We start from the raw sequence: 18779 nt of genomic DNA, 5'->3' as shown, positions 1-18779 counted from the left end.
AAAACTTATTTTGCTTATACCATATGATTTCATTTTCTAGCAGAAGGCATAGAAGATTTTTGCATTATGAACATTTTGAATTAGAACTACTTTCCCTTTTTAAGTAACTGCATATGTATTTTATTTGTTTAATTTTTGACATGCAAAATACTGCCTAGCCATAATGACCAGAAATATACTTATATAGCTTAAAACATATACACAGATAAATACATTAGCATTATAAGATTATTATTTTTTATATACAATATCACCTTGTAGTGAACCAATACATTCAAGGGATAGAAACTGAGAATTTGCATCATTGCCAAGAGTACAGATACAGTTTGTTTGTTCCTCCTCATTCTATCTATATAACACTCATTACAGAACCAAGAGCATTTCATTAAGCATGTTGCCATACTTAAATATGCCATAAGCATATTTAAATCTACAGTGATATCACTTAGTACTGCAAAATTTAAGGGGGTCAGGTAAAGATCTGCACTTAATCCCTACTATAGTTAGCTAAGTAATTTCAGAAAACCCCTTACAATCCAGAAGTCGCTAAAATTTGCCTACTGCAAATATTCCCAGTGTCGAAATGACCCAGAAACAATAATTTTATTAATTTACCTTCTGCTAAGAACATCATTTAGAGCATTAGAACTAAGCGCTCCACCTCTGTCTTCCACACTTCAAAATGCCATGATAAAAGATGATCAACTTCAGCAGACCAATACTGAGCCTGTGCTATTATCTGCATTAACTCTGATTGCATTTATGAAATTCCAGTTTTATCTTTGATTTAATCAAAATTACAGTACTTGAAACAGGTTTACTTTCCTATGTGCTGGTACATGCTTTATGGGGTGTGTTTTGACCAATAGCTTTATCAGCTGTTGCATGAAAAAGTCAAATAGGAAAAATATAAGGGGCAGAAAAAATGCCCTGTTAGTCCTCCATGCAGGACTCAGTCAAACATCTCATACGACTTAGAAGGACTCCCAGGGGATGTACTGCTCTCTGCAGGACAGTAGAGAAAAGGGAGAAACAGAACACTACAGAACATATAATGTGCTCTTAATGTTGCTCCTTGGTAGTATCCTTCTTCTACAGCAAGAGACAGCAGAAGGAATGAATGGACTGCTGCAGAAACCTGTGAACATCGTGAATGCATAATTTCTTATGATCTATACATAAAGAACTGATTTAGTAGCCACTGCATCTTTCAAATGAACACTTGTGGTAAATTTTAAAAGCTTTCAGGATATGTTCTTAGTTATTCATTGTGTGAGAGTGAGATAAATCAAATCAGATATAAACAACAGCACATCACCATCAACTTAGTCTTCATCTCTTTATCAATGCACTTCTGTTAAGAGACTCTTGAAGGTAAATTTAACATAGTAACACACACACACACAGAAAAAAGAACTCTTACCTTAAAGAATTAATAACCGGTGCTATATCAAGCAAGACATTCAGTAACACCTGCAATTTCCTACAGTGAACACTTGAAATCATACTCTATCCCTCAAAAAAAAACAAAGAAAAATCCTCATAGAAGGCCCAATGGAAAGCTAGGGTATGTTCAAAGACACACGCACACCAGTCACAAATGGCATATTCTTGACTGCTAGCATCGGGGTTTATATCCAGCCTTTGTCTGTGTTTTCTGATAATCTTCTCTTACTTCTGGTTAGGAATTTTTTGAACCAAGTAAATTTGTTGCAAAAAAATAACAACAACAAAAATATTACTCCAGTGTTTCAAAGAGTTTGCTGAAGGAACAAATAAAAAGGATTTATAGCAAGCAAAGTCAGGTCAGCATAAACCACCTACAGATTCCAGGTCTTCCAAGCACAGTACTTACAGTAAAGCAGCAAGTGTATATTAAATTAGCATGCAGTTGGAAACAGGACTGTTGTTGTTCAACACAGAGTTCAGCCATTTAGCAAACTTCTACATGATTTTGATATCCCACACAGAAAATCAAGCAGGAACATGCTACTGTTATCCTAGATGAAATGTAGTGGTGTTTGCCTAAGCCACACCATGAACATTGAAGTACCAAGATTTCCATGAGAAACGACCTGAGAACATGGGTTGGCGTGGGCAGGGAAAGAAAAGGGAAAGAAAGAAAAAACTTTGTATTTTATGCTCTTACTGTAACAGCTGGTGGTCTACACTTTCATATTTCTGGTATCAGAATAAAGATTGAAGACATTTCCTTCCACTGGTTCGACCTCACCTCACTCCTGCTAATGCTAGTGGAGTGAAAGGAGTTATAAATGTGTGCAGAATCACATTTTAGGTGGGTAAGGCCTTTTTATTATTTTTTCTTTCATACTACTAGCATACAACAGAATACACAGGATTCACACGGCATGCTAGTTTTTAGGGGGTGGCACTAGTTGGGGGAGTTAAGTACATTACTGAAAGAAAACATAATCCTTTTCCCCTGCTGTTGTGCTTCTGGAAACTTCTCTGCAAGCTGGTGCTCCAGCTAACACCTTCACCCCTTCTACAGGGAGGCATGCAGCATCTGACAACTTCCAAGTATGAGCTCTTACCAGGATTAAACACCTGAACAAAACTGTCTGAATACCAAGTAATTAAAAAGAAAACCTTACTTCTGGCAAGGGAATTGTTAGGGATTGGATGTTCTCTTCTGCTTCATCTACTGCCTTTTTTCCTATTGTGCATTTTCTCATTGAAGCATGTCTTTTCTTTGCAGCAGCTTTTGCAGAGTCTCTCTGCAAATAACATAGAACAATTCCCTAATTTCAGCACTGTTGAATGAATCCCTAATAAAATAATAAATAAATAATAATGGTAATAACTCAACATGCTATAAGTAAACTGAATTTCTGTGTTTTGCTTCTGACGTTTTTCCATGCACAAACCTGTGCAATAATTCCTTTCCCTCACATGAATGCTCAGCCACTTAAGCACTGTCCAGGTATGCAAAGTGTTGGTCAGAGCACCACTACAGGTATGTAAAGAGTCAATAAAAGGAAAAAAAAAGGAAGACTGTTCATCAGCTTATCTTAAAAACACAAAATAATAGAATCCTGGCTAGAAAAAGCCTGAGCAGCTTTAACTCAAACTAACAAGATACACATGATCTGAGTAAGGTTCTAATTTCTTATTACTAGAAAATGTGCTATTAAGACATAACTATGCAAATTGAACGCATACTAAAAATAGAATGACAATCAACCTTCCAGGCTCGCAGTGCATTTTGGGAGGAGGAATAAGTGCTTTATGCAACTCAGCTTATCACCAACTTTTAATTTATGCTATAAGGAAAACACATCATCTGAATCCTGATCAAAACATTGGGGAAACAGACACCTCTACCATACTGTTCTCTTGTGAAGGAGAAGCAACAAAGAAGTTAAAACCTCCAAACAAAAAAAAACGTAAGCATGCTCACCCAATAGGAGTTTGGACCCCCACAAACATCCAGAGGATGCACAAAGATTTATTTGATTCATTGACTAATCTTTCCAAAGCTCATCCTATGAACCACTTCAGACCCAAGAAAGGATTTACCCCACCTACATCCTATCACTCAAGTCCAAGAACTGTGCACTTAAAATGCTGCTATTAATGTAAACTTTTAACCATATAAAGCAACTGAAATACATGTCACCATGGTGACATATCCTGTATTTTCCTGTTAGGCTAAAAGCTGCTCCTGTGATTTAAGTCAGGATTTGGCTTCACAGCATCCTGAGCCAACCTATGCCAGGGTTCTGCTCTTTTTTGAGCTTTCTGAACACTGCAGAAGTGGCTTTCTGAAAAGAAAAAGGCAGAGCTGTGGCAGCCCCAATTACACATCATCTTAGCCTGCCATGGTATTGCACTCTGGACTTTTCCAAAACTTTTTTTTTTAAATCCCAAAAAAAGTAGAATTTTGAAAAATCATTAATTCTTTCCCATCTACATTTAACAGGCAAGTAGGTCTTTTTAAACAATTCTTGACAATGACAGAAAGAAAAAAAAAAAAAGGTGCTTATGCCTGCATCAATTCGGAAGATGCACATACTTATTTTGCTTCGACGTGAATTTCAACAGCAGCAGCGCTGGCTTGCACACTCGCCCATTCTTGCAATCCTGTTACTAAGCCAGCCCATGTACTGTGCCAGAACACGTGCCTGTTAAGCTGCATGGTAAATCAGAGTGGGATGTGATCCATCTGAAAGACAAGAGCTTCCTACACCAGATTTGGTTATTTTTCCAGCCATATCAGTTCACCACACTGACAAAATAACAGCTGTGCTGGTAAAATAAAGGGTCTGTGATGGGAACAGCATGGCAGTAGGTACCTTGCACGGTAAGGAAAGGGCTCTTTAATATACCACTACTGCCAAACAAGCAATCGTAGCCTAAGACTATAGCTGGACCTGTCCTCTTCTGTTTGCTTTAAGATCCAAGCAAATACACCCGATTTGAATATACATGTATGATTAGGAGGGGAACACAGAGAGCAGTTCACCAGTGACATTCTGAAGTTTCAGATTTGATATCTAGCTGCCAGTACTTCAGCTTTTCTGATAGGGGAGGCAAACAGCTTTAATAACAGGATTGTTCTGGCTTTATGAAAGGGAAGTTAATACTTAATCAACCTGAGAGAATTCTGTGAGGAGATGACGAGCTCGGTGGAAGAGTGGAGCACAGGCAGTGGTGTTTATCTCAGTTTTATCGAGGCTTTTAAGTCTCCTGCAACACCCTCACAGGCAAACTGATGCAGTAGGGTTGAGATAAGTGGACAGAGAGGTGGACTGAAAACTGGCTCAGCTGCCCAGCTCACAGGCTTCTTCTGATCAGTACCACAAAGTCATTAGTGAGCTTTATGACAGGACAGACCAGCAAGTCTGCACACAATGCAAAACGGGAAGACCTGCTGGGATACCACAAGATGGGTGTGCTGTCACTCAGGGGGGACTCAACACGCTGCAGAAATGGCCTGACAACAAATCCATGGAGTTCAGCAAAGGCAAATGCCAAATCCTGCGCTTCAGATGGAAGAACCGCACAGAGCAGGATGGGCTGGGGGCTGACCAGGCATACAGCATATTTTCAGAGATGGCTCTGAGCATTGTGGTGGACACCAAGTTGTGCCCTTGCAACCAAGACTGTATTCAGCATTTGGGGCTGAATTAGCAAAAATGTTACCAGCAGGTCGAGCAAGGCATTTCTTCCTCTCTGTTCAGTCCTGCGTCCAGTTCTGGGCTTCCCAGTACAAAGAAAGACACGTGCAGTAAAGGACAATAAAAATGATTATGGGATTGGAGAATCTGTCATACAAGGAGAAGCTGAAAACACTGGGACTGTTAAGCATCAAGAAGAGAAGGCTCAGCATAGACCTCACCAAACCCAACAGGGGTTAAAGGGTGCTAGAAGATAAATCCAAGCATGTCTTTGTGGTGCCAAACAAAAGCACAAGAGAACAGATCAATACATTCAAGGAAGACAAATGCAGCTTTTCAGCTGCAAGAGTATCAAGTTCTTCTTCCATAGCACTGTGGTATACAAACAGTCCAAGAAAAGGGCTGCCAGTCTGAAGATGTCTGGCCCAGGAAGTTACTGGGCAAATAAATCTTTGGAAAATGTTGAGGATTCATCTTTTAAAAAATTCTCCCAGTCACAACGAATCACAGCTAATGCTGTATTTACAATAGGACTGACTGGTCACATACTGGCTTAGCTCATTATGGAGTTCTCTGTGCTGTGGACTCAGGACTGGGAATATGACATTCCATCCTCAGTCCCTCACCTCATCACACGAGGGAAGCATGGTGAAAGCTCTGGTATAGGGCAACTACGGTAATGCAGTAAACTTCCTCATAAGTCATGTCTCTCAGCACTCATGCCTGTCACAGCAATTAGCATTTTATCTGTGAGGCTGCCAATATGTAACCAGTCTCATATTAGTTCATTTACTCATGTCGCTACTAATGAATGATGAATGACATTTCATCAACATGTTGTAAGACACTGGCAAGAAGGATCTTTATCTTACACAGCAAAGCCTCCCCATCTGCTGTCTGTAAAACACTGACTAGTCAGTTGCAAGGTGTTGCTTCTCCATCCAACAGCTGACATACAGAAAACAGTTCAAATATTAAGTACTTTTTATCACTGAACAATGTCTCTAGTTTTTCACAATACTAGAAGGCAGTAAGAGTAAAACCCTTTCTCAGTGTACTTCAAGTTGTAAGAAATTCCCTTTCTCTGTTTATCATACTACATTTGAAAAATTCCTTCAGTTTTCCACCCACACATGAAATGATTGTGACAGACAAGGAAGAACTTTATGTGCAGCACCTTCTCCAACAACTTCATAAAGTCTGGAATTGAGCAGAACCTTCTGTTTTAAAATTAATGGTTTAATTCTGTTAAGTGATTTTTATTTTCCCAAACCAGCCACTGTTGACTTACACAAGGAAAATATTTACTTTTTGCCTGTGATAAACCTAACGTGTATAATTGACATTAATTAGATAAGTCATGGTGCAGGGCTAAGATTATAATCTATTGATAGTACACAAGGAATTACACTCACATGAAGCAGCTCTGAAAAATTCCTTATGTTGTTTCACTGTTTATGCCATTTGCATGCTTACAGCGCTTTCTGTTGTACAGATTGTATAGAAATGTATACATATTTCACCAAGCAAAACATACATTAATTTATAAATAAGACAGTAAGTATGATAATAAATCAGATACCCACCTTGTCAGCCAGTGCCCAAAGTCTGGCCGATGAGCCCATTGGACTCCTGTCTGATTCAAGGATCGAAGTAGTCGACAGCAAATAAGAATGATCCATGGACTCGCTAAGCTTATCCATTTATCTGATCCCTTAATGAATTCAGCTGAAGATGCAACCTTGTCCAGTTTTGAATTACCTGATGCTGGTACATCTATATTCTTGCAATCAGAGGCTTCCCCGATACCGTCAAAATTTTGTTTCGAACTGATGCCATGCTGAGGGTCACATTCTTTCAGAAGAAAATGGTTTCTACAAAGTTCCTGACACAGTGCCAAACAGAGAGTATTGGTAAGAAAATACCAGGTTTGATGTTCCTCTTCTATAAAACTGCTTGCCCCCAAACTCAAAACATGGCCAATTGTTCCAGCCAGCATCAGCACATCTACTTCTGACCAGCTGGAACTGGACACAACTGGATTCTGCAAACAAGAACACAGAACAGTGGTGAAAGTTGTATAAAAACTTCACTTGTTTAAGCATTCAAAGTGTGCTTAGGGCAATTTCCTCTCAGGAAACAAAATAAACAGCAAGACAAGTTATTTCCACCTTGACAAATCCTGCGAATTTCTGAAATGTTCATTTTATGGTAGCCTATTTAGTTAGCATTGCAGTATAATCATACTGTTTAGAATGACATTCTGTTTAAGGTAAGAAACTTCACGCATAATCTCAGCTGAACAGATTCAAATCCCCTACCACCCTGTGACAAAAGGTCTGAAACAAGCTCTCTCCTTGCTGCATATTTGTAGAAGTAAAAAAAAAAAAAAAAAAAAAAAAAAAAAAGAAATCTTTCAGAAATCAAACTTGCAATACAAATAATAGGTACTTTTCTAATAGGTTAAATCTGTGCTGTCCACAACCCGGTACAGTGACAGCCTTCATTACTCAAATTAACAGAAGTTACTTGCAGGCATTCTGCTGTGCCTCTCGTCCTCGCTTAGCCTGAAGTGCGCCTGTCAGCACAAAATCCGTTATGAATCTTATCCACCTATTATTTACTCCACATGCTGAGTCTACCTAAAGCCACAAAATTCGTTGTCTGATGCCTCCATTAGTTCGATTTCTCGCTCACAGCAGCTACTCGAAGTGCTCCATTGTCATGGCACGGCTAAAAAGAGAGTGTGAGGGTATGGGGAAGGTGGGACCGTCTGGTTCATTGGTTATCGGGTCAAGGAGCTTTTCTCCTCATGGGGAAGGGGAAGTAACAGGGAAAGCCATAAAGAAAACACACAGAGATAGGCCCCTGATTAGTAAGCACTAAAGGAGACAGTAAAGAGGACCAAAACTCCTCAGACGTTAATTGGTGGGCCATTAAGAAACCACAGCCATACATCCGAAGAGCATCGGCCTGGACTTTGTAACAGATAAGGGGAAATGACAGCATCGGTATTACCAGTGCGAGGGGGCCTGTGGAGCTATGCAGACTGATAAGGAACACTTCAGGGAAGCGAGAGAGCTGGGGGAGAGGGGCTGCAGAGGAGCAGGCTGGCAGGATGGGGAAGGTGAGAGGAGGAAAGATAAAGGGGGCCAGCCACACACCGGCAGGCGCCAGCCACCACACTGATCCCACTGACAGCCCTGCACCTCATCGCTGCGGCCTACCCTCGCTTGTCAGAGCCCCCGTTCCCTGTCCTTCTGTGCCACTTCACTCCCTGTCCCACATCTGGGGGCTGCAAGGTCTCACGGCAAGCAAGGCCTGCGGCCATAAAGCTGGAGGGCCTCATGTCAGGAGCAAGAGGGTCTGGAGAGCATACGGCTGTATGAGAGGGAGGCCAGAGGGACAGTGACTGGAGGGACCTCCGTGTGTGTATCTTTGCTGAATTTAATCCACTGCGTCATGAGTGTCTACGTTTAATTTGCCACAAAATTCCAAGCCCAACTAGGCGTGAGTAAGAGGAAAACCATAGTAAGATTCAAAGTCTCAGCTGGAAAGCACTCACCTTCCTGAACTGTTTCAATAGCTTATATTAGAAGAATACAGAAACTCACTAATCTGGGAGCAAGTAACACAACAGTGGATATAAACATACTGATAACCCTGAACATCCAGACGCAATTCTGGAGCCTCAGTTGCTCTTAAGACTGACTGAGGGCAGCACATGTATTTGTGTTCAATATTCACGTACATACAACATGAAGGGGACAATAGCTACACCTGACCCAAGAGGCTTGTTAACATTACCGTGATTTTGCTTTGAGGAAAACAACTTTTGCAGAATTGAGACTGAATAAGACGTATGAGGTTGAATGCAGAAGGTATAATTAAAGTTATCACCTATTCATATCACCTTCATTTATTGTGCTGTTGAAGAAATACACTAAAGTCACTGCACTTAAGAAACAAAACTAAACAGACAAACAACAAAAAGAGGCTACAATCACTATAATGAAGAAAAAAAAAAACACACTACAAATTTATCACAGGAATAGTCATTATCTCAAAAACAGCACAAGCTCACAATCTAAACTGATTAACATTTGAAATTTCTTTGGTGCCCTATAAGATTACTCCTTTTTGTTCAGTCCTCTGTTTTGCAAATCAGAAACCATAAACCACATTTTGGAACAAAAAGACCAGGTAGAACTGTAGTCAGTGCAGAGATGAAAGACCATGAAATTCACAAAGACTAAGACATGAAGAGTAAGTAAATCACTGAACTATGGAAAGCTTAAACTCCAGTGCTGACCTTAAAGGTTTTGGCTGACACTAAATGGTGACAGAGCGCATAAGCATCATCTGCTTGCAGAGTACAAAGGAATGTGAGATTCTCAACAAATGAGAATACAATACAATTTCTTGTATGTCTTCAAATGTCTTCAATACAATTCATTTGTCTCCTTTATGAGACATAAAATCTACATAAGGATTGCTCTCTTGTATGAGTTGGCTGTCAGCACCGACAGGAAAATAAGTTCATTGGGCTGAACAGTAGGTTCATTAACAGAAAAAATGATGTGTAATCAACAGGGAACATGCAACAACCTCCTAAAAATGGTGGCATTAGTGTGAAACATCCCTGTGTTAGAAGTTCATATTCCATGCCTGCTTGTCTGACTAACAATTCCGGTGAAGATAACAAAATTTACTCCTCCATTCACTTCACAGGGTTAAGTCCAATGGCATTTATCGATAAGCCACATTTCAGACCAGAGTTATTCACTCGAGCAAATCTATGCAAGATGAAAAATTATGCAGCAAATTATAATCTCCTGAGCCTTCATGGTCTAAGAAATACTGAAAATAGCTTCATCAAGGTTTTCTAAATTTACTGGTAATCCCTCATATGAGCTGTGCCATATTAGGAATGTTATCATTACAGTTTTTTTATGCAGCCTGACCTTAGATTACTTGGATTGTTCTTAGTTTTTAGACCTGTTTTACAGGCACAAAACTGTTGATCCTACTCTATTCACCGCTCTGACTTCCTAGCTGCTGAACACCCTCCAGACCTCAAGAACCCAGTAGGCACTCCAGGTACTAGAAACCTGGTAGGACTTGCACCACTGTCTTGACACACAAATTTAGCACAGTATCTTTGGTTTATGAAATTTCTGTACGCCAGACTTTAAATTTAAACCTCTAATTTGCCATGCCAGGGTAGCTTTAGTATTTGATATACAAGCTGTAGTAATTAGATAATACAGAAACAGATCTGCTTGCCAGATCTCTGACATCTTTTACTTGTTTGCACAGCTACGAATAAACAAACAATAGAATCTACGTACATTTTCTTCACTTTGAGATAAAACATCCTGCACCTTATCTTCCAAGCCCAATTCCAGTTATGGGCCTTCTGTCCAGTTGAGAGTGAAGCTCTTTTTCACCAAAATTAATCATCCATATTTAATGCCAAAGGAATTATATAATAAACCTGGTCTAGTGTGAGGTGTCCCTGCCCATGGCAGGAGGGTTGGAATTAGATGGTCTTTAGGGTCTTTTCCAACCCAAACCATTCTTTGATTCTATGATTTTAACTACAATTTACACTACAATTGTGCACAATGAAGCTTCTCAAAAACTGTATTTGAAAATATTTGGCTTACAGCTTCTATTATCAAAAAAACTATTGATTCTGATTTCTACCAGAAAAAAAAATGCAACTAGTAGTAGTAGTAAATACTGTACTTAAGAACTGGTATGCAATTAGAGCAAAGCTATGAACCAGAAGTTAACATTTTTGAGTATCTTCTGGAAATCATAAAGGGCTGCAGAACTATTTAAAACCTGAAGAGCCATTAAAAGAAGGGACTGGTGCTGCTAGAAACATAGTAATCAGAACCTATAAATAACAGTCAGGAAGCAGATGCTAACACTGCCTGCACTGGTCTTCAGAAAATTCATGAACTTGGTAATCAGCTTCTATATACAGTCACAGTAGAAGAAAAAAAAAAAAAAAAAAAAAACAGCATTACAAATGAGAAGCACTTGAAAGAAATCTTTAGATGTGAACGGAAACAATTTAAAGAAAAAAAAAAAAAGCTCTGAAGTCATTAAAAAGGAGAGCTTATCTTAATTACTTTTAAAATACCTGCATTTTATCATATAGCATAAGCTTAGAGAAGGCTTTTAGATTTTTTTACTGGCAAAAGCCTGATTCAGGATTCTTCTCCTGACATCAGAAAAGCAGGATTTCGGAGCTCTTTCAGATGTGGAGCACATATGCAGACTATGGAGAAGCACTGGTCATGGGCACTTGGATTTAGACATATTTTAGTGTAATAGCTCTCCTAATTTTAACAGCAGGCACTTTAAGATCAACAGAGTATATGCAATCAACTTCTCCCCCGAAGTCTAAGTGTTCTGCTGGAAAAGGGTATAGAAACAGGGACACAACGGTGTGCATATTTTACTGCTTGTGCTTCAATTACCAGTAAATAATCTTTCACACCCACAATGCAGGCAAACTGTTCTCTGCTCCCTTTCACATTTCCCAGGCTCTATCTTCACATAAGCAGCTACCTGCAAGAAGCCACAACATCCTTCTGCAACAGTCCTTAGACTGGTAAAAATGTAAATCCAGTCCAGGTCACTGCTTTTACACACGTCAGGAATGGAGGCACTAACTAAACGTGCAGCATATTTCAGGCTTGCTCTGGAACTTGAACAGGAACAGCAAAGCTTATTTGACTACAGGATGAGATATGGATCCACCAACCCAGTCTTTTATGGAGTAGGATGAAGATGGTTTGGTGAAAATGGATTCCTACAGGTCTGGATACAAAGTCCTGTCTGCTTTCTAAGACACACTTCAGCTTTCCACATCTTCAAATCTGCCTCAGGTACAGGAATAGAGACACAGCACTAGAATCAAGAATCCAGTACTTTTCACTTGTACCAACCCCAACTTTTGGAGGGGGTGGTGAGTGAAGGTCTTGGAAACACTGTTGAAAACGTCCTCATTCATGCATTACCAACTTGAAGCAGTTGATCTGATCATCTGCTGGTATGCCCTGACCTCCTAGCTGGGTAAAGCTCCAGAACATATTTCTGATTCATGATGCACCAATTTCATACATTCTCCCTTCTTTCCAGTCCAAGCAGGAAATACTTGAATTGATAACTGTCCCATTACAGCCAAATGGAGATATTTTCTGCATTGTCGTGTCCAAGAGACACGATCTGTTCACTTCCATAAAATGACAGAGGTGTTACTGCCTGCGTAAATATTTTTTTTTCCCCACTTCTTACATTCCAGATGGGTCTCAATTGCTGGTACCAAAGAGGAAAAAACAACACGTTGCTGCTGAAACATCTTTCTTCAAGCAACACGGAACTGGGCTTATAGTGCTACATCAAATGGGGAGAAAGCTCTAACTGCTGTGGTCTCTTGTAAGCAGAACGTGGGGTGCCGCAGACAAATATACAAATATATAAAACTGGGTACGATTATAGAATTATTAAGGTTGGAAAAGCCCTCCAAGATGTCCCAACCATCCCCCTACCACCAGTGTCACCCACTAAACCATGTCCCTAAGCACCACGTCCAACCTGTCCTTGAACATCCCTGGAGACAGTGATGCCACCACCTCCCTGGGCAACCTGTCCCAGCGCCTGACTGCTCCTTCTGAGCAGAAATGTCTCCTCATTGCCAACCTGAACCTCCCCTGGCACAACTTGGGGCCATTCCCTCTAGTTCTATATAGGATGTCATTTCTAATCAGTCTATTTTTGCTCAATTTGTTCTCAAAGGCAAACGTGCAGGAAAAGCCGGGGTAGGCAAGGAAAAAAAATGAGATAGAAGAGAGAGAGAAAGACTTCTCACACGTCCTCTCAACTGCATTTCCTAGGCATAGCTGACCAGGTGGAATCATCAGAAACGGCCAACAGTTCATGGTTGTGGAAGCTCCTCGGAATGACTGATTCTAAAAGTGGAACAGCACAGATTACGTGTGTGCTGCTTTTAATGTCTTCCTCGATCGAATTATCTGTGTCCATCAGGGAGGCAGCAATTAATTCACATCATAAGGAAAGCCATTTCACCCAACTCAAGTTTTGAACACTAGGAGACATTTTGCAATTGCTGCTGTGATCACTGTTAGAGTAGATGTATTAGCAATACATAAGCCACCTGCAGGAAGTTGTTTACACCAGCAGCTGCCTCTCACCAGCCAGGATGTAAATGTGCCAAGAACAGGTGGGAATGAAACCCTTGGACTCAGGCCAAACAAAAAAGGCAGACCCATACCTGTAAAATAATATATGGTAACAGCCTGTTCTTAATTTAACAAACAAACAAACAAAAAACAAGCAACAATTAATGCTGGGGGAGCAAAAAAGGCTGAAGCTCTAACTTTTGCTCCTGATTTACTGAAGCACAACCACAACTTGGGGAGACCCAAAAAATCTGGACCAAAGCCCACTCAAAGGAGGACTCAATGAGCTCCCTGAAGCTTCCTGGGCAAGAGCAGGTACCAAAAGGCCAACATACGTGGAAGATCTGCACTATATTCACATACTCTTTCTTTGATCAACTCAGTGTGTTGCTAGTTCTGGCACCCGAATTTGGGAGCATGAAGCTGGAGGGCTCTCTCTGGTGTCGGGTCTGCAGTTCATGAGTGCTTGACCCTTAAGGTCAGCTTCATCTCACAAGCAATGAATAAATAAATAATTACAACAAAATGAATCAAAATGACAGAATGACAAAGGGACAGGAGCTGCCCTGCTATTAAAGAGTTAAAAGGCTTTCCCTGAGGAAATACTGAACAAAAACTTTGAAACACATCTTAAGCAGTGGCTGGTTTATAACAACTTTGCATGGTACTTCCAGCCCACACGCTGTAATGTTGAGTATGAAGGAAGGATACACTGAGTATGAAGGAAGGAATATGCACAAAAATCAGAAAAGACAGAAGGTCTCCAGGCATCTGTGCTGAAGGCACAGGCACAGAGCAAGCCTCCATGTAGCTTATCACTTTAAAGTCAGGAACATGATGCTTTGCATCACCTCCTGTTCTACAGAGGCTTCAAGCTCTGATCTTAGACATGCAAGGAAAGTATCTACTCATTTTCTCGACTGACCTCATGGATAGGTGTAATAGTCAGAAGTGCAGTACTTATGTTTGAAGGCTAGTCTTTTATCTTTAATGAGACTAAAGATAAGTGCCCATTAATGCCCATTACTCCTACAGTGGTGGGTGTCACAAAGGATTAACTCATCTCTTGGCATGTAAGGAAGATTTCAGGTCAAAAACAAACCGAGTTGCTCTGAGACTATCATTCCAGAGGGCAAAGCTAAAAGCCACTGTCATCATTCTCAACCCAAGTGAAGTAGAATTGTCTGTAAATTTGATGTAGGTCTAGATGGTCATCACTTACTGTTGTTAAAATTAGAAAAAAAGTATTAAGATGAAAAATGAGCTTGTTTCCCACAGTTGCTTGGTTTTTTGTTCTTTACTGTGTGATTTTTTTTTTTTTACTGTTTATTTACTCTTTGCTTTAATATATTTTGTACTATATTCCTTTGTTTACTGTATTCCTTTGTTGCTATTTACTTGCATAGCAAGTAAATCTTAAGATTCTACTCAAAACACTGCATCACTAATTATGATTTCAAGCCCATATTCTTTTACTTTCTACAAAGAGGAATTTCTACCTCGTTTACACTGAAACAAATAAAGGCTGTAAGTAGTGCAACTCAGAAAAGGCTGAAGTGAACTGAGTCCACTGAGAGACCAACGCATCCCTAAGTACTAACTAGCTTTAACAAACTGTACAATTCAGCAGATCTGTCCTTTCACGTTGATTAATTTTTCTTTCTTCTTTCATTTGCCCTTAAAAATAATCCACAGTAGCACCATTAGGTTTTGTAACAAAACATTACGCCTAGTTTGACACAAAAATTTTCAGTACCAAAAGCAAACTGTGATCTACACTTAGAAAGCCTGTTCTGCTAGCAGTTATGCTTGAGATGAAACTTCTTTCCCTGATATCATTAAGCAAAAGTGATAGCTGACGTTTTACTCTGCTTTAGCCTAAGTGATCAACATACACGTGCAAATCTTATGTTACCAATAAATATAAGTATGAAACAACAAGATCTATTCAAACTCCTTTTTGAATCATTTTTAATACACTAGAATGAATTGCACCAAGGAAAACTGAATTGGGGTTAGCAGCCTTTGGGAGAAAATGGTATTACTTTTAGCACAAGGCTTCTCTCAGAAAAACAGTATTTCCAGGAAGGAATGACACAAATTGAGAAACTACAGAAACAAAATGATAAAGTATAACTGGTATAGCTTTAATAATAAACATTAGCAGCCTTACTCAAAATAATTTAAATATTATTGAGCTCAGGAATTCCTGTATATAGTTCCACTGACTGAAATGTTAACCTCTGCTCAGTAGTGACTTTTCTCAATTCTATTGAGCAGAGCAGTTATTACGTAGCTCTGCAAGGCAAAAAGTCTGCTTTTCAGCTTGAAAAAGTGTTATTGCAAAATATCATACATCTTGCATTAATTGCAGCTGTGAAACATCACTGTGTAACAGCATAAAATTAGTACACGGAACTGTTTCTGACCTCATAAATTCAACTGTAAAATAATGTACACTAACTAGAACATTTCTTAAAGTAATTTGAAAATAAGCACTCCTATGATTTTCTTTACAGGAATCTGTTATTGTGCCACAATGAACAAACCGCATTTCAACACTAAATTATACTAATTACATTACAAATTACAGTTCCTTTAAGGACACACACAAAACCTCCACAAAACTTTATTAGAAAGCATGCCATGAAGAGCAAAACATTTTGAACCATAACTAATGCACAGTCTCACCTTCACTGGAAGTCTGGAATTCTCAAGGATCTTTCCAATGGCAGATAAAATACCACACATGAGTGCAGAAATCAGCATCATCACTCCAAGTGCTGTTAACCAGGACATGCTGCAGAAATAGCATAAGTTTTCTGCTGATGTGCACACAATGACATGAACCGCACACAGCACCAGACACATCAAGTAAAAGAGCAGAGAGAAGACTGAAGGGGAGAGGGGCACTTCAAATTCTGCCCGGCTGCTCAGAGCTTTTGGAACGCTGAGCAAAAGCAGAAGCAGAACCTAGGGAAAAAAATAAAACAGAGAATTAACACATAAAGAATCAGCATTAGCTAAAGCATGCAGTGAGAATTCACACAAAAATCATACCAGTGTCATCCATGTCACTCTGTTATGATCTAGTATGATCGCTTGATCTAAAAAGCACTGTGCAACAATATACTGGATGGTTTGACTTGCCTAAGTTATCACCATATAAAGGGGAGAAACAAAGATTGTATTTTCATTTATTGATTTAAGGGCTCGGATGCATGATTTATCGGGGTTTAATATATTACCACGTGCCTCCTGACCTGCTTTGACTGACCACCTGCCTGATCTTGATTCATTGTAAGAGTTTTAATAACTCTCTACAAAATTGTTTTAACTCTCAATACTGAAATAGCTCCTAAACAAACAAATTTGACTCATTTATAACTCATAAATAAAAAGTTAAATGCGCGTTCTACCAAAGGCCATTTATCTTACGAGTTATAGATTTCTTGCTGAGTTAAATAGTTTCCTAAGCCAGGGAGAGTTCTCATGCTATCACAGAAGTATATGCTGTTTTTCAAGCTTACAAATTCTGGTATTTATTTTTGTCCCTCTCCTTGTCCTAATTTGATTTACCAGCTTCACTTCTGCTTTGCTATAATCTGCACACAGACGAGGCAGAAGGTCAGATTTCCTCTCAGGTAACTGTAGCAGTGGAATTAATTTGAGTAATTTCTGCTACCCATGAACAAGTAAAGAAAAATTCAGCCACATGCTAAGACGTTTTGCAAGAGACACAAATGGACTAAACAGAGCTCAGTATGCTTGTTGTAGGGCATGATTAAAACAAATTTTAAGAAAGCAGTTATATCAGAGCACTGCCAACCTATAATCTTTCATTTGTGAAGACCGGTATCTAAAACTTACACATCCATACAGCAAGATATAGCAAAATAGATCAAACTAATTGCAATGCATTGCAGCAGTCCATTCTTATTCATATTGTACCTTTCACAACTCACTTGGTTATGAAAGCATGAGGTTTCACATTACCATACTGGCTCATTTTTACTGTTTAACACAGAACTTAGAACAAAGCATTCATGATACTAAAATGCTCAAATCGTAGTTACCTATAAATCTAAATTTAACTCACTGAGCAAATACAGTTATTAGTTCATGTTCCAGAGGTATTCTCCTCACAGAATGAACAGCATTTATAGAATCACGTAGCTTGTAGTCACCTGTGAGATTCCCTGCCTTTCTTTCTATGGTTGTGGGTGGAAAATACATATAAAACTAAACAATTTTAGAAAGCAAGGCAGTTTCTTGAGTGTTGCACTGGGAAAAAAAAAATGCAGACATTTTGTACTGTCTTCTAGTGACACTAGTGCAAGCTCTTGTTAACCACACTTTCATAGCTAATTAGTAGCTGCATATTTCTATCGATAAAGGCCCATTGACTAAAACACCTGAGGTCTGTTTTGTTGAAAAAGTAAGTACCAGCAACTGCATTCCCAAAAAAAAAAAAAAAAAAAAAAAAAAAAGAATTCCAGTGCTTTGGGTACAAACCGTCAGGAGTTTGAATCCTTAGGTTCCCAAAGAAAAGGAACAAGAAAAGACTATAAGCACTTCAGTTTTAACGTGGGCACTGTCCATCTCCAGATTTGCTATCTGTAGATTGGCAGCAGAACCTACCATCTCGCCTCCTACAGGGACTGCGGAACTGACTCCTGAGAAGTGGTCAGCAGAATGATAAAGCACACCAAGCAGTCCATCAGAAAGCCATTTCCAGTGTGTTCCGTACACAGAGCACAAGGCATGCAAGATGAGGCCTTGCATGCAGCCCACAAGGCCTGAGGAGACTCAAATACAGAAGAGCTGCTCATCTGATCCATTCCAGACACTGAACAGAACCACAGGTACAGCTATTACATAGCCTTGTAGGTAGACAGCACTGCTCACAGGCTAGGACTAAATCAAGACAGCAGTGGGCATTTCCATCCTAGGGAACAATGCTTATTCTCACAAAAGTTGACAGTGATGTTACCTAAAAGGTAGGTGCGCGTTTCTGTATATAAAGTTCAGTGTGCAGGCATGGTATCCCCTCAGCATTCTTCCCAAAGCATTACCACTAAGGTATCTGATATTTCCAACACTTGAGATTTCCCCAAAATATCAATTGCAAATAACCACTTAAAATTCCAGACGTGGGATATCTTATCTTTATTCCTACATGTGATATGGAATGGTGACCCAGCACCTTTCAGCAAGTACCTATTTTGGGGCTCTACGCCTATCAGTACAAAGAATAATTCTTGGAATGGTAAAAAAAAAAAAAAAAAAAAAAAAAAAAAAACAGCCACACAGGGTCTTCTTATTCTAAATAGCTGTAATTGGTAGGTAAAGAGGAAAAAACAGGAATTTACTTGCAGATGCTTTCTGGTTTTGCTTTAATGCAGGAAGTCTCCTTAAA

General features: G+C 39.4%; 1 protein-coding gene across 4 annotated transcripts in view; it reads right to left on the bottom strand.

Annotated features, from left to right (window-relative positions):
* Positions 1-18779, bottom strand: part of PIGG (phosphatidylinositol glycan anchor biosynthesis class G (EMM blood group)) — a 75361-nt gene that overhangs the window by 41786 nt on the left and 14796 nt on the right. For 3 of the 4 annotated variants that reach the window (XM_084305783.1, XM_084305784.1, XM_084305785.1), the window contains exons 8-9: positions 16052-16333; positions 6728-7185 (exon numbers count right to left, since the gene is read on the bottom strand). In XM_084305783.1, coding sequence (XP_084161909.1) covers positions 6728-7185; positions 16052-16333 — 740 coding nt within the window. Of the gene's footprint in view, positions 1-6727; positions 7186-16051; positions 16334-18779 lie in introns of those variants that run through there. The other variant, XM_084305786.1, reaches the window with a different exon arrangement.

The sequence above is a fragment of the Netta rufina genome (assembly GCF_964035555.1).
Source record: "Netta rufina genome assembly, chromosome: Z".
Classification (NCBI taxonomy): Eukaryota; Metazoa; Chordata; class Aves; order Anseriformes; family Anatidae; genus Netta; species Netta rufina.
This window is presented reverse-complemented; position numbering and strand designations above follow the sequence as displayed.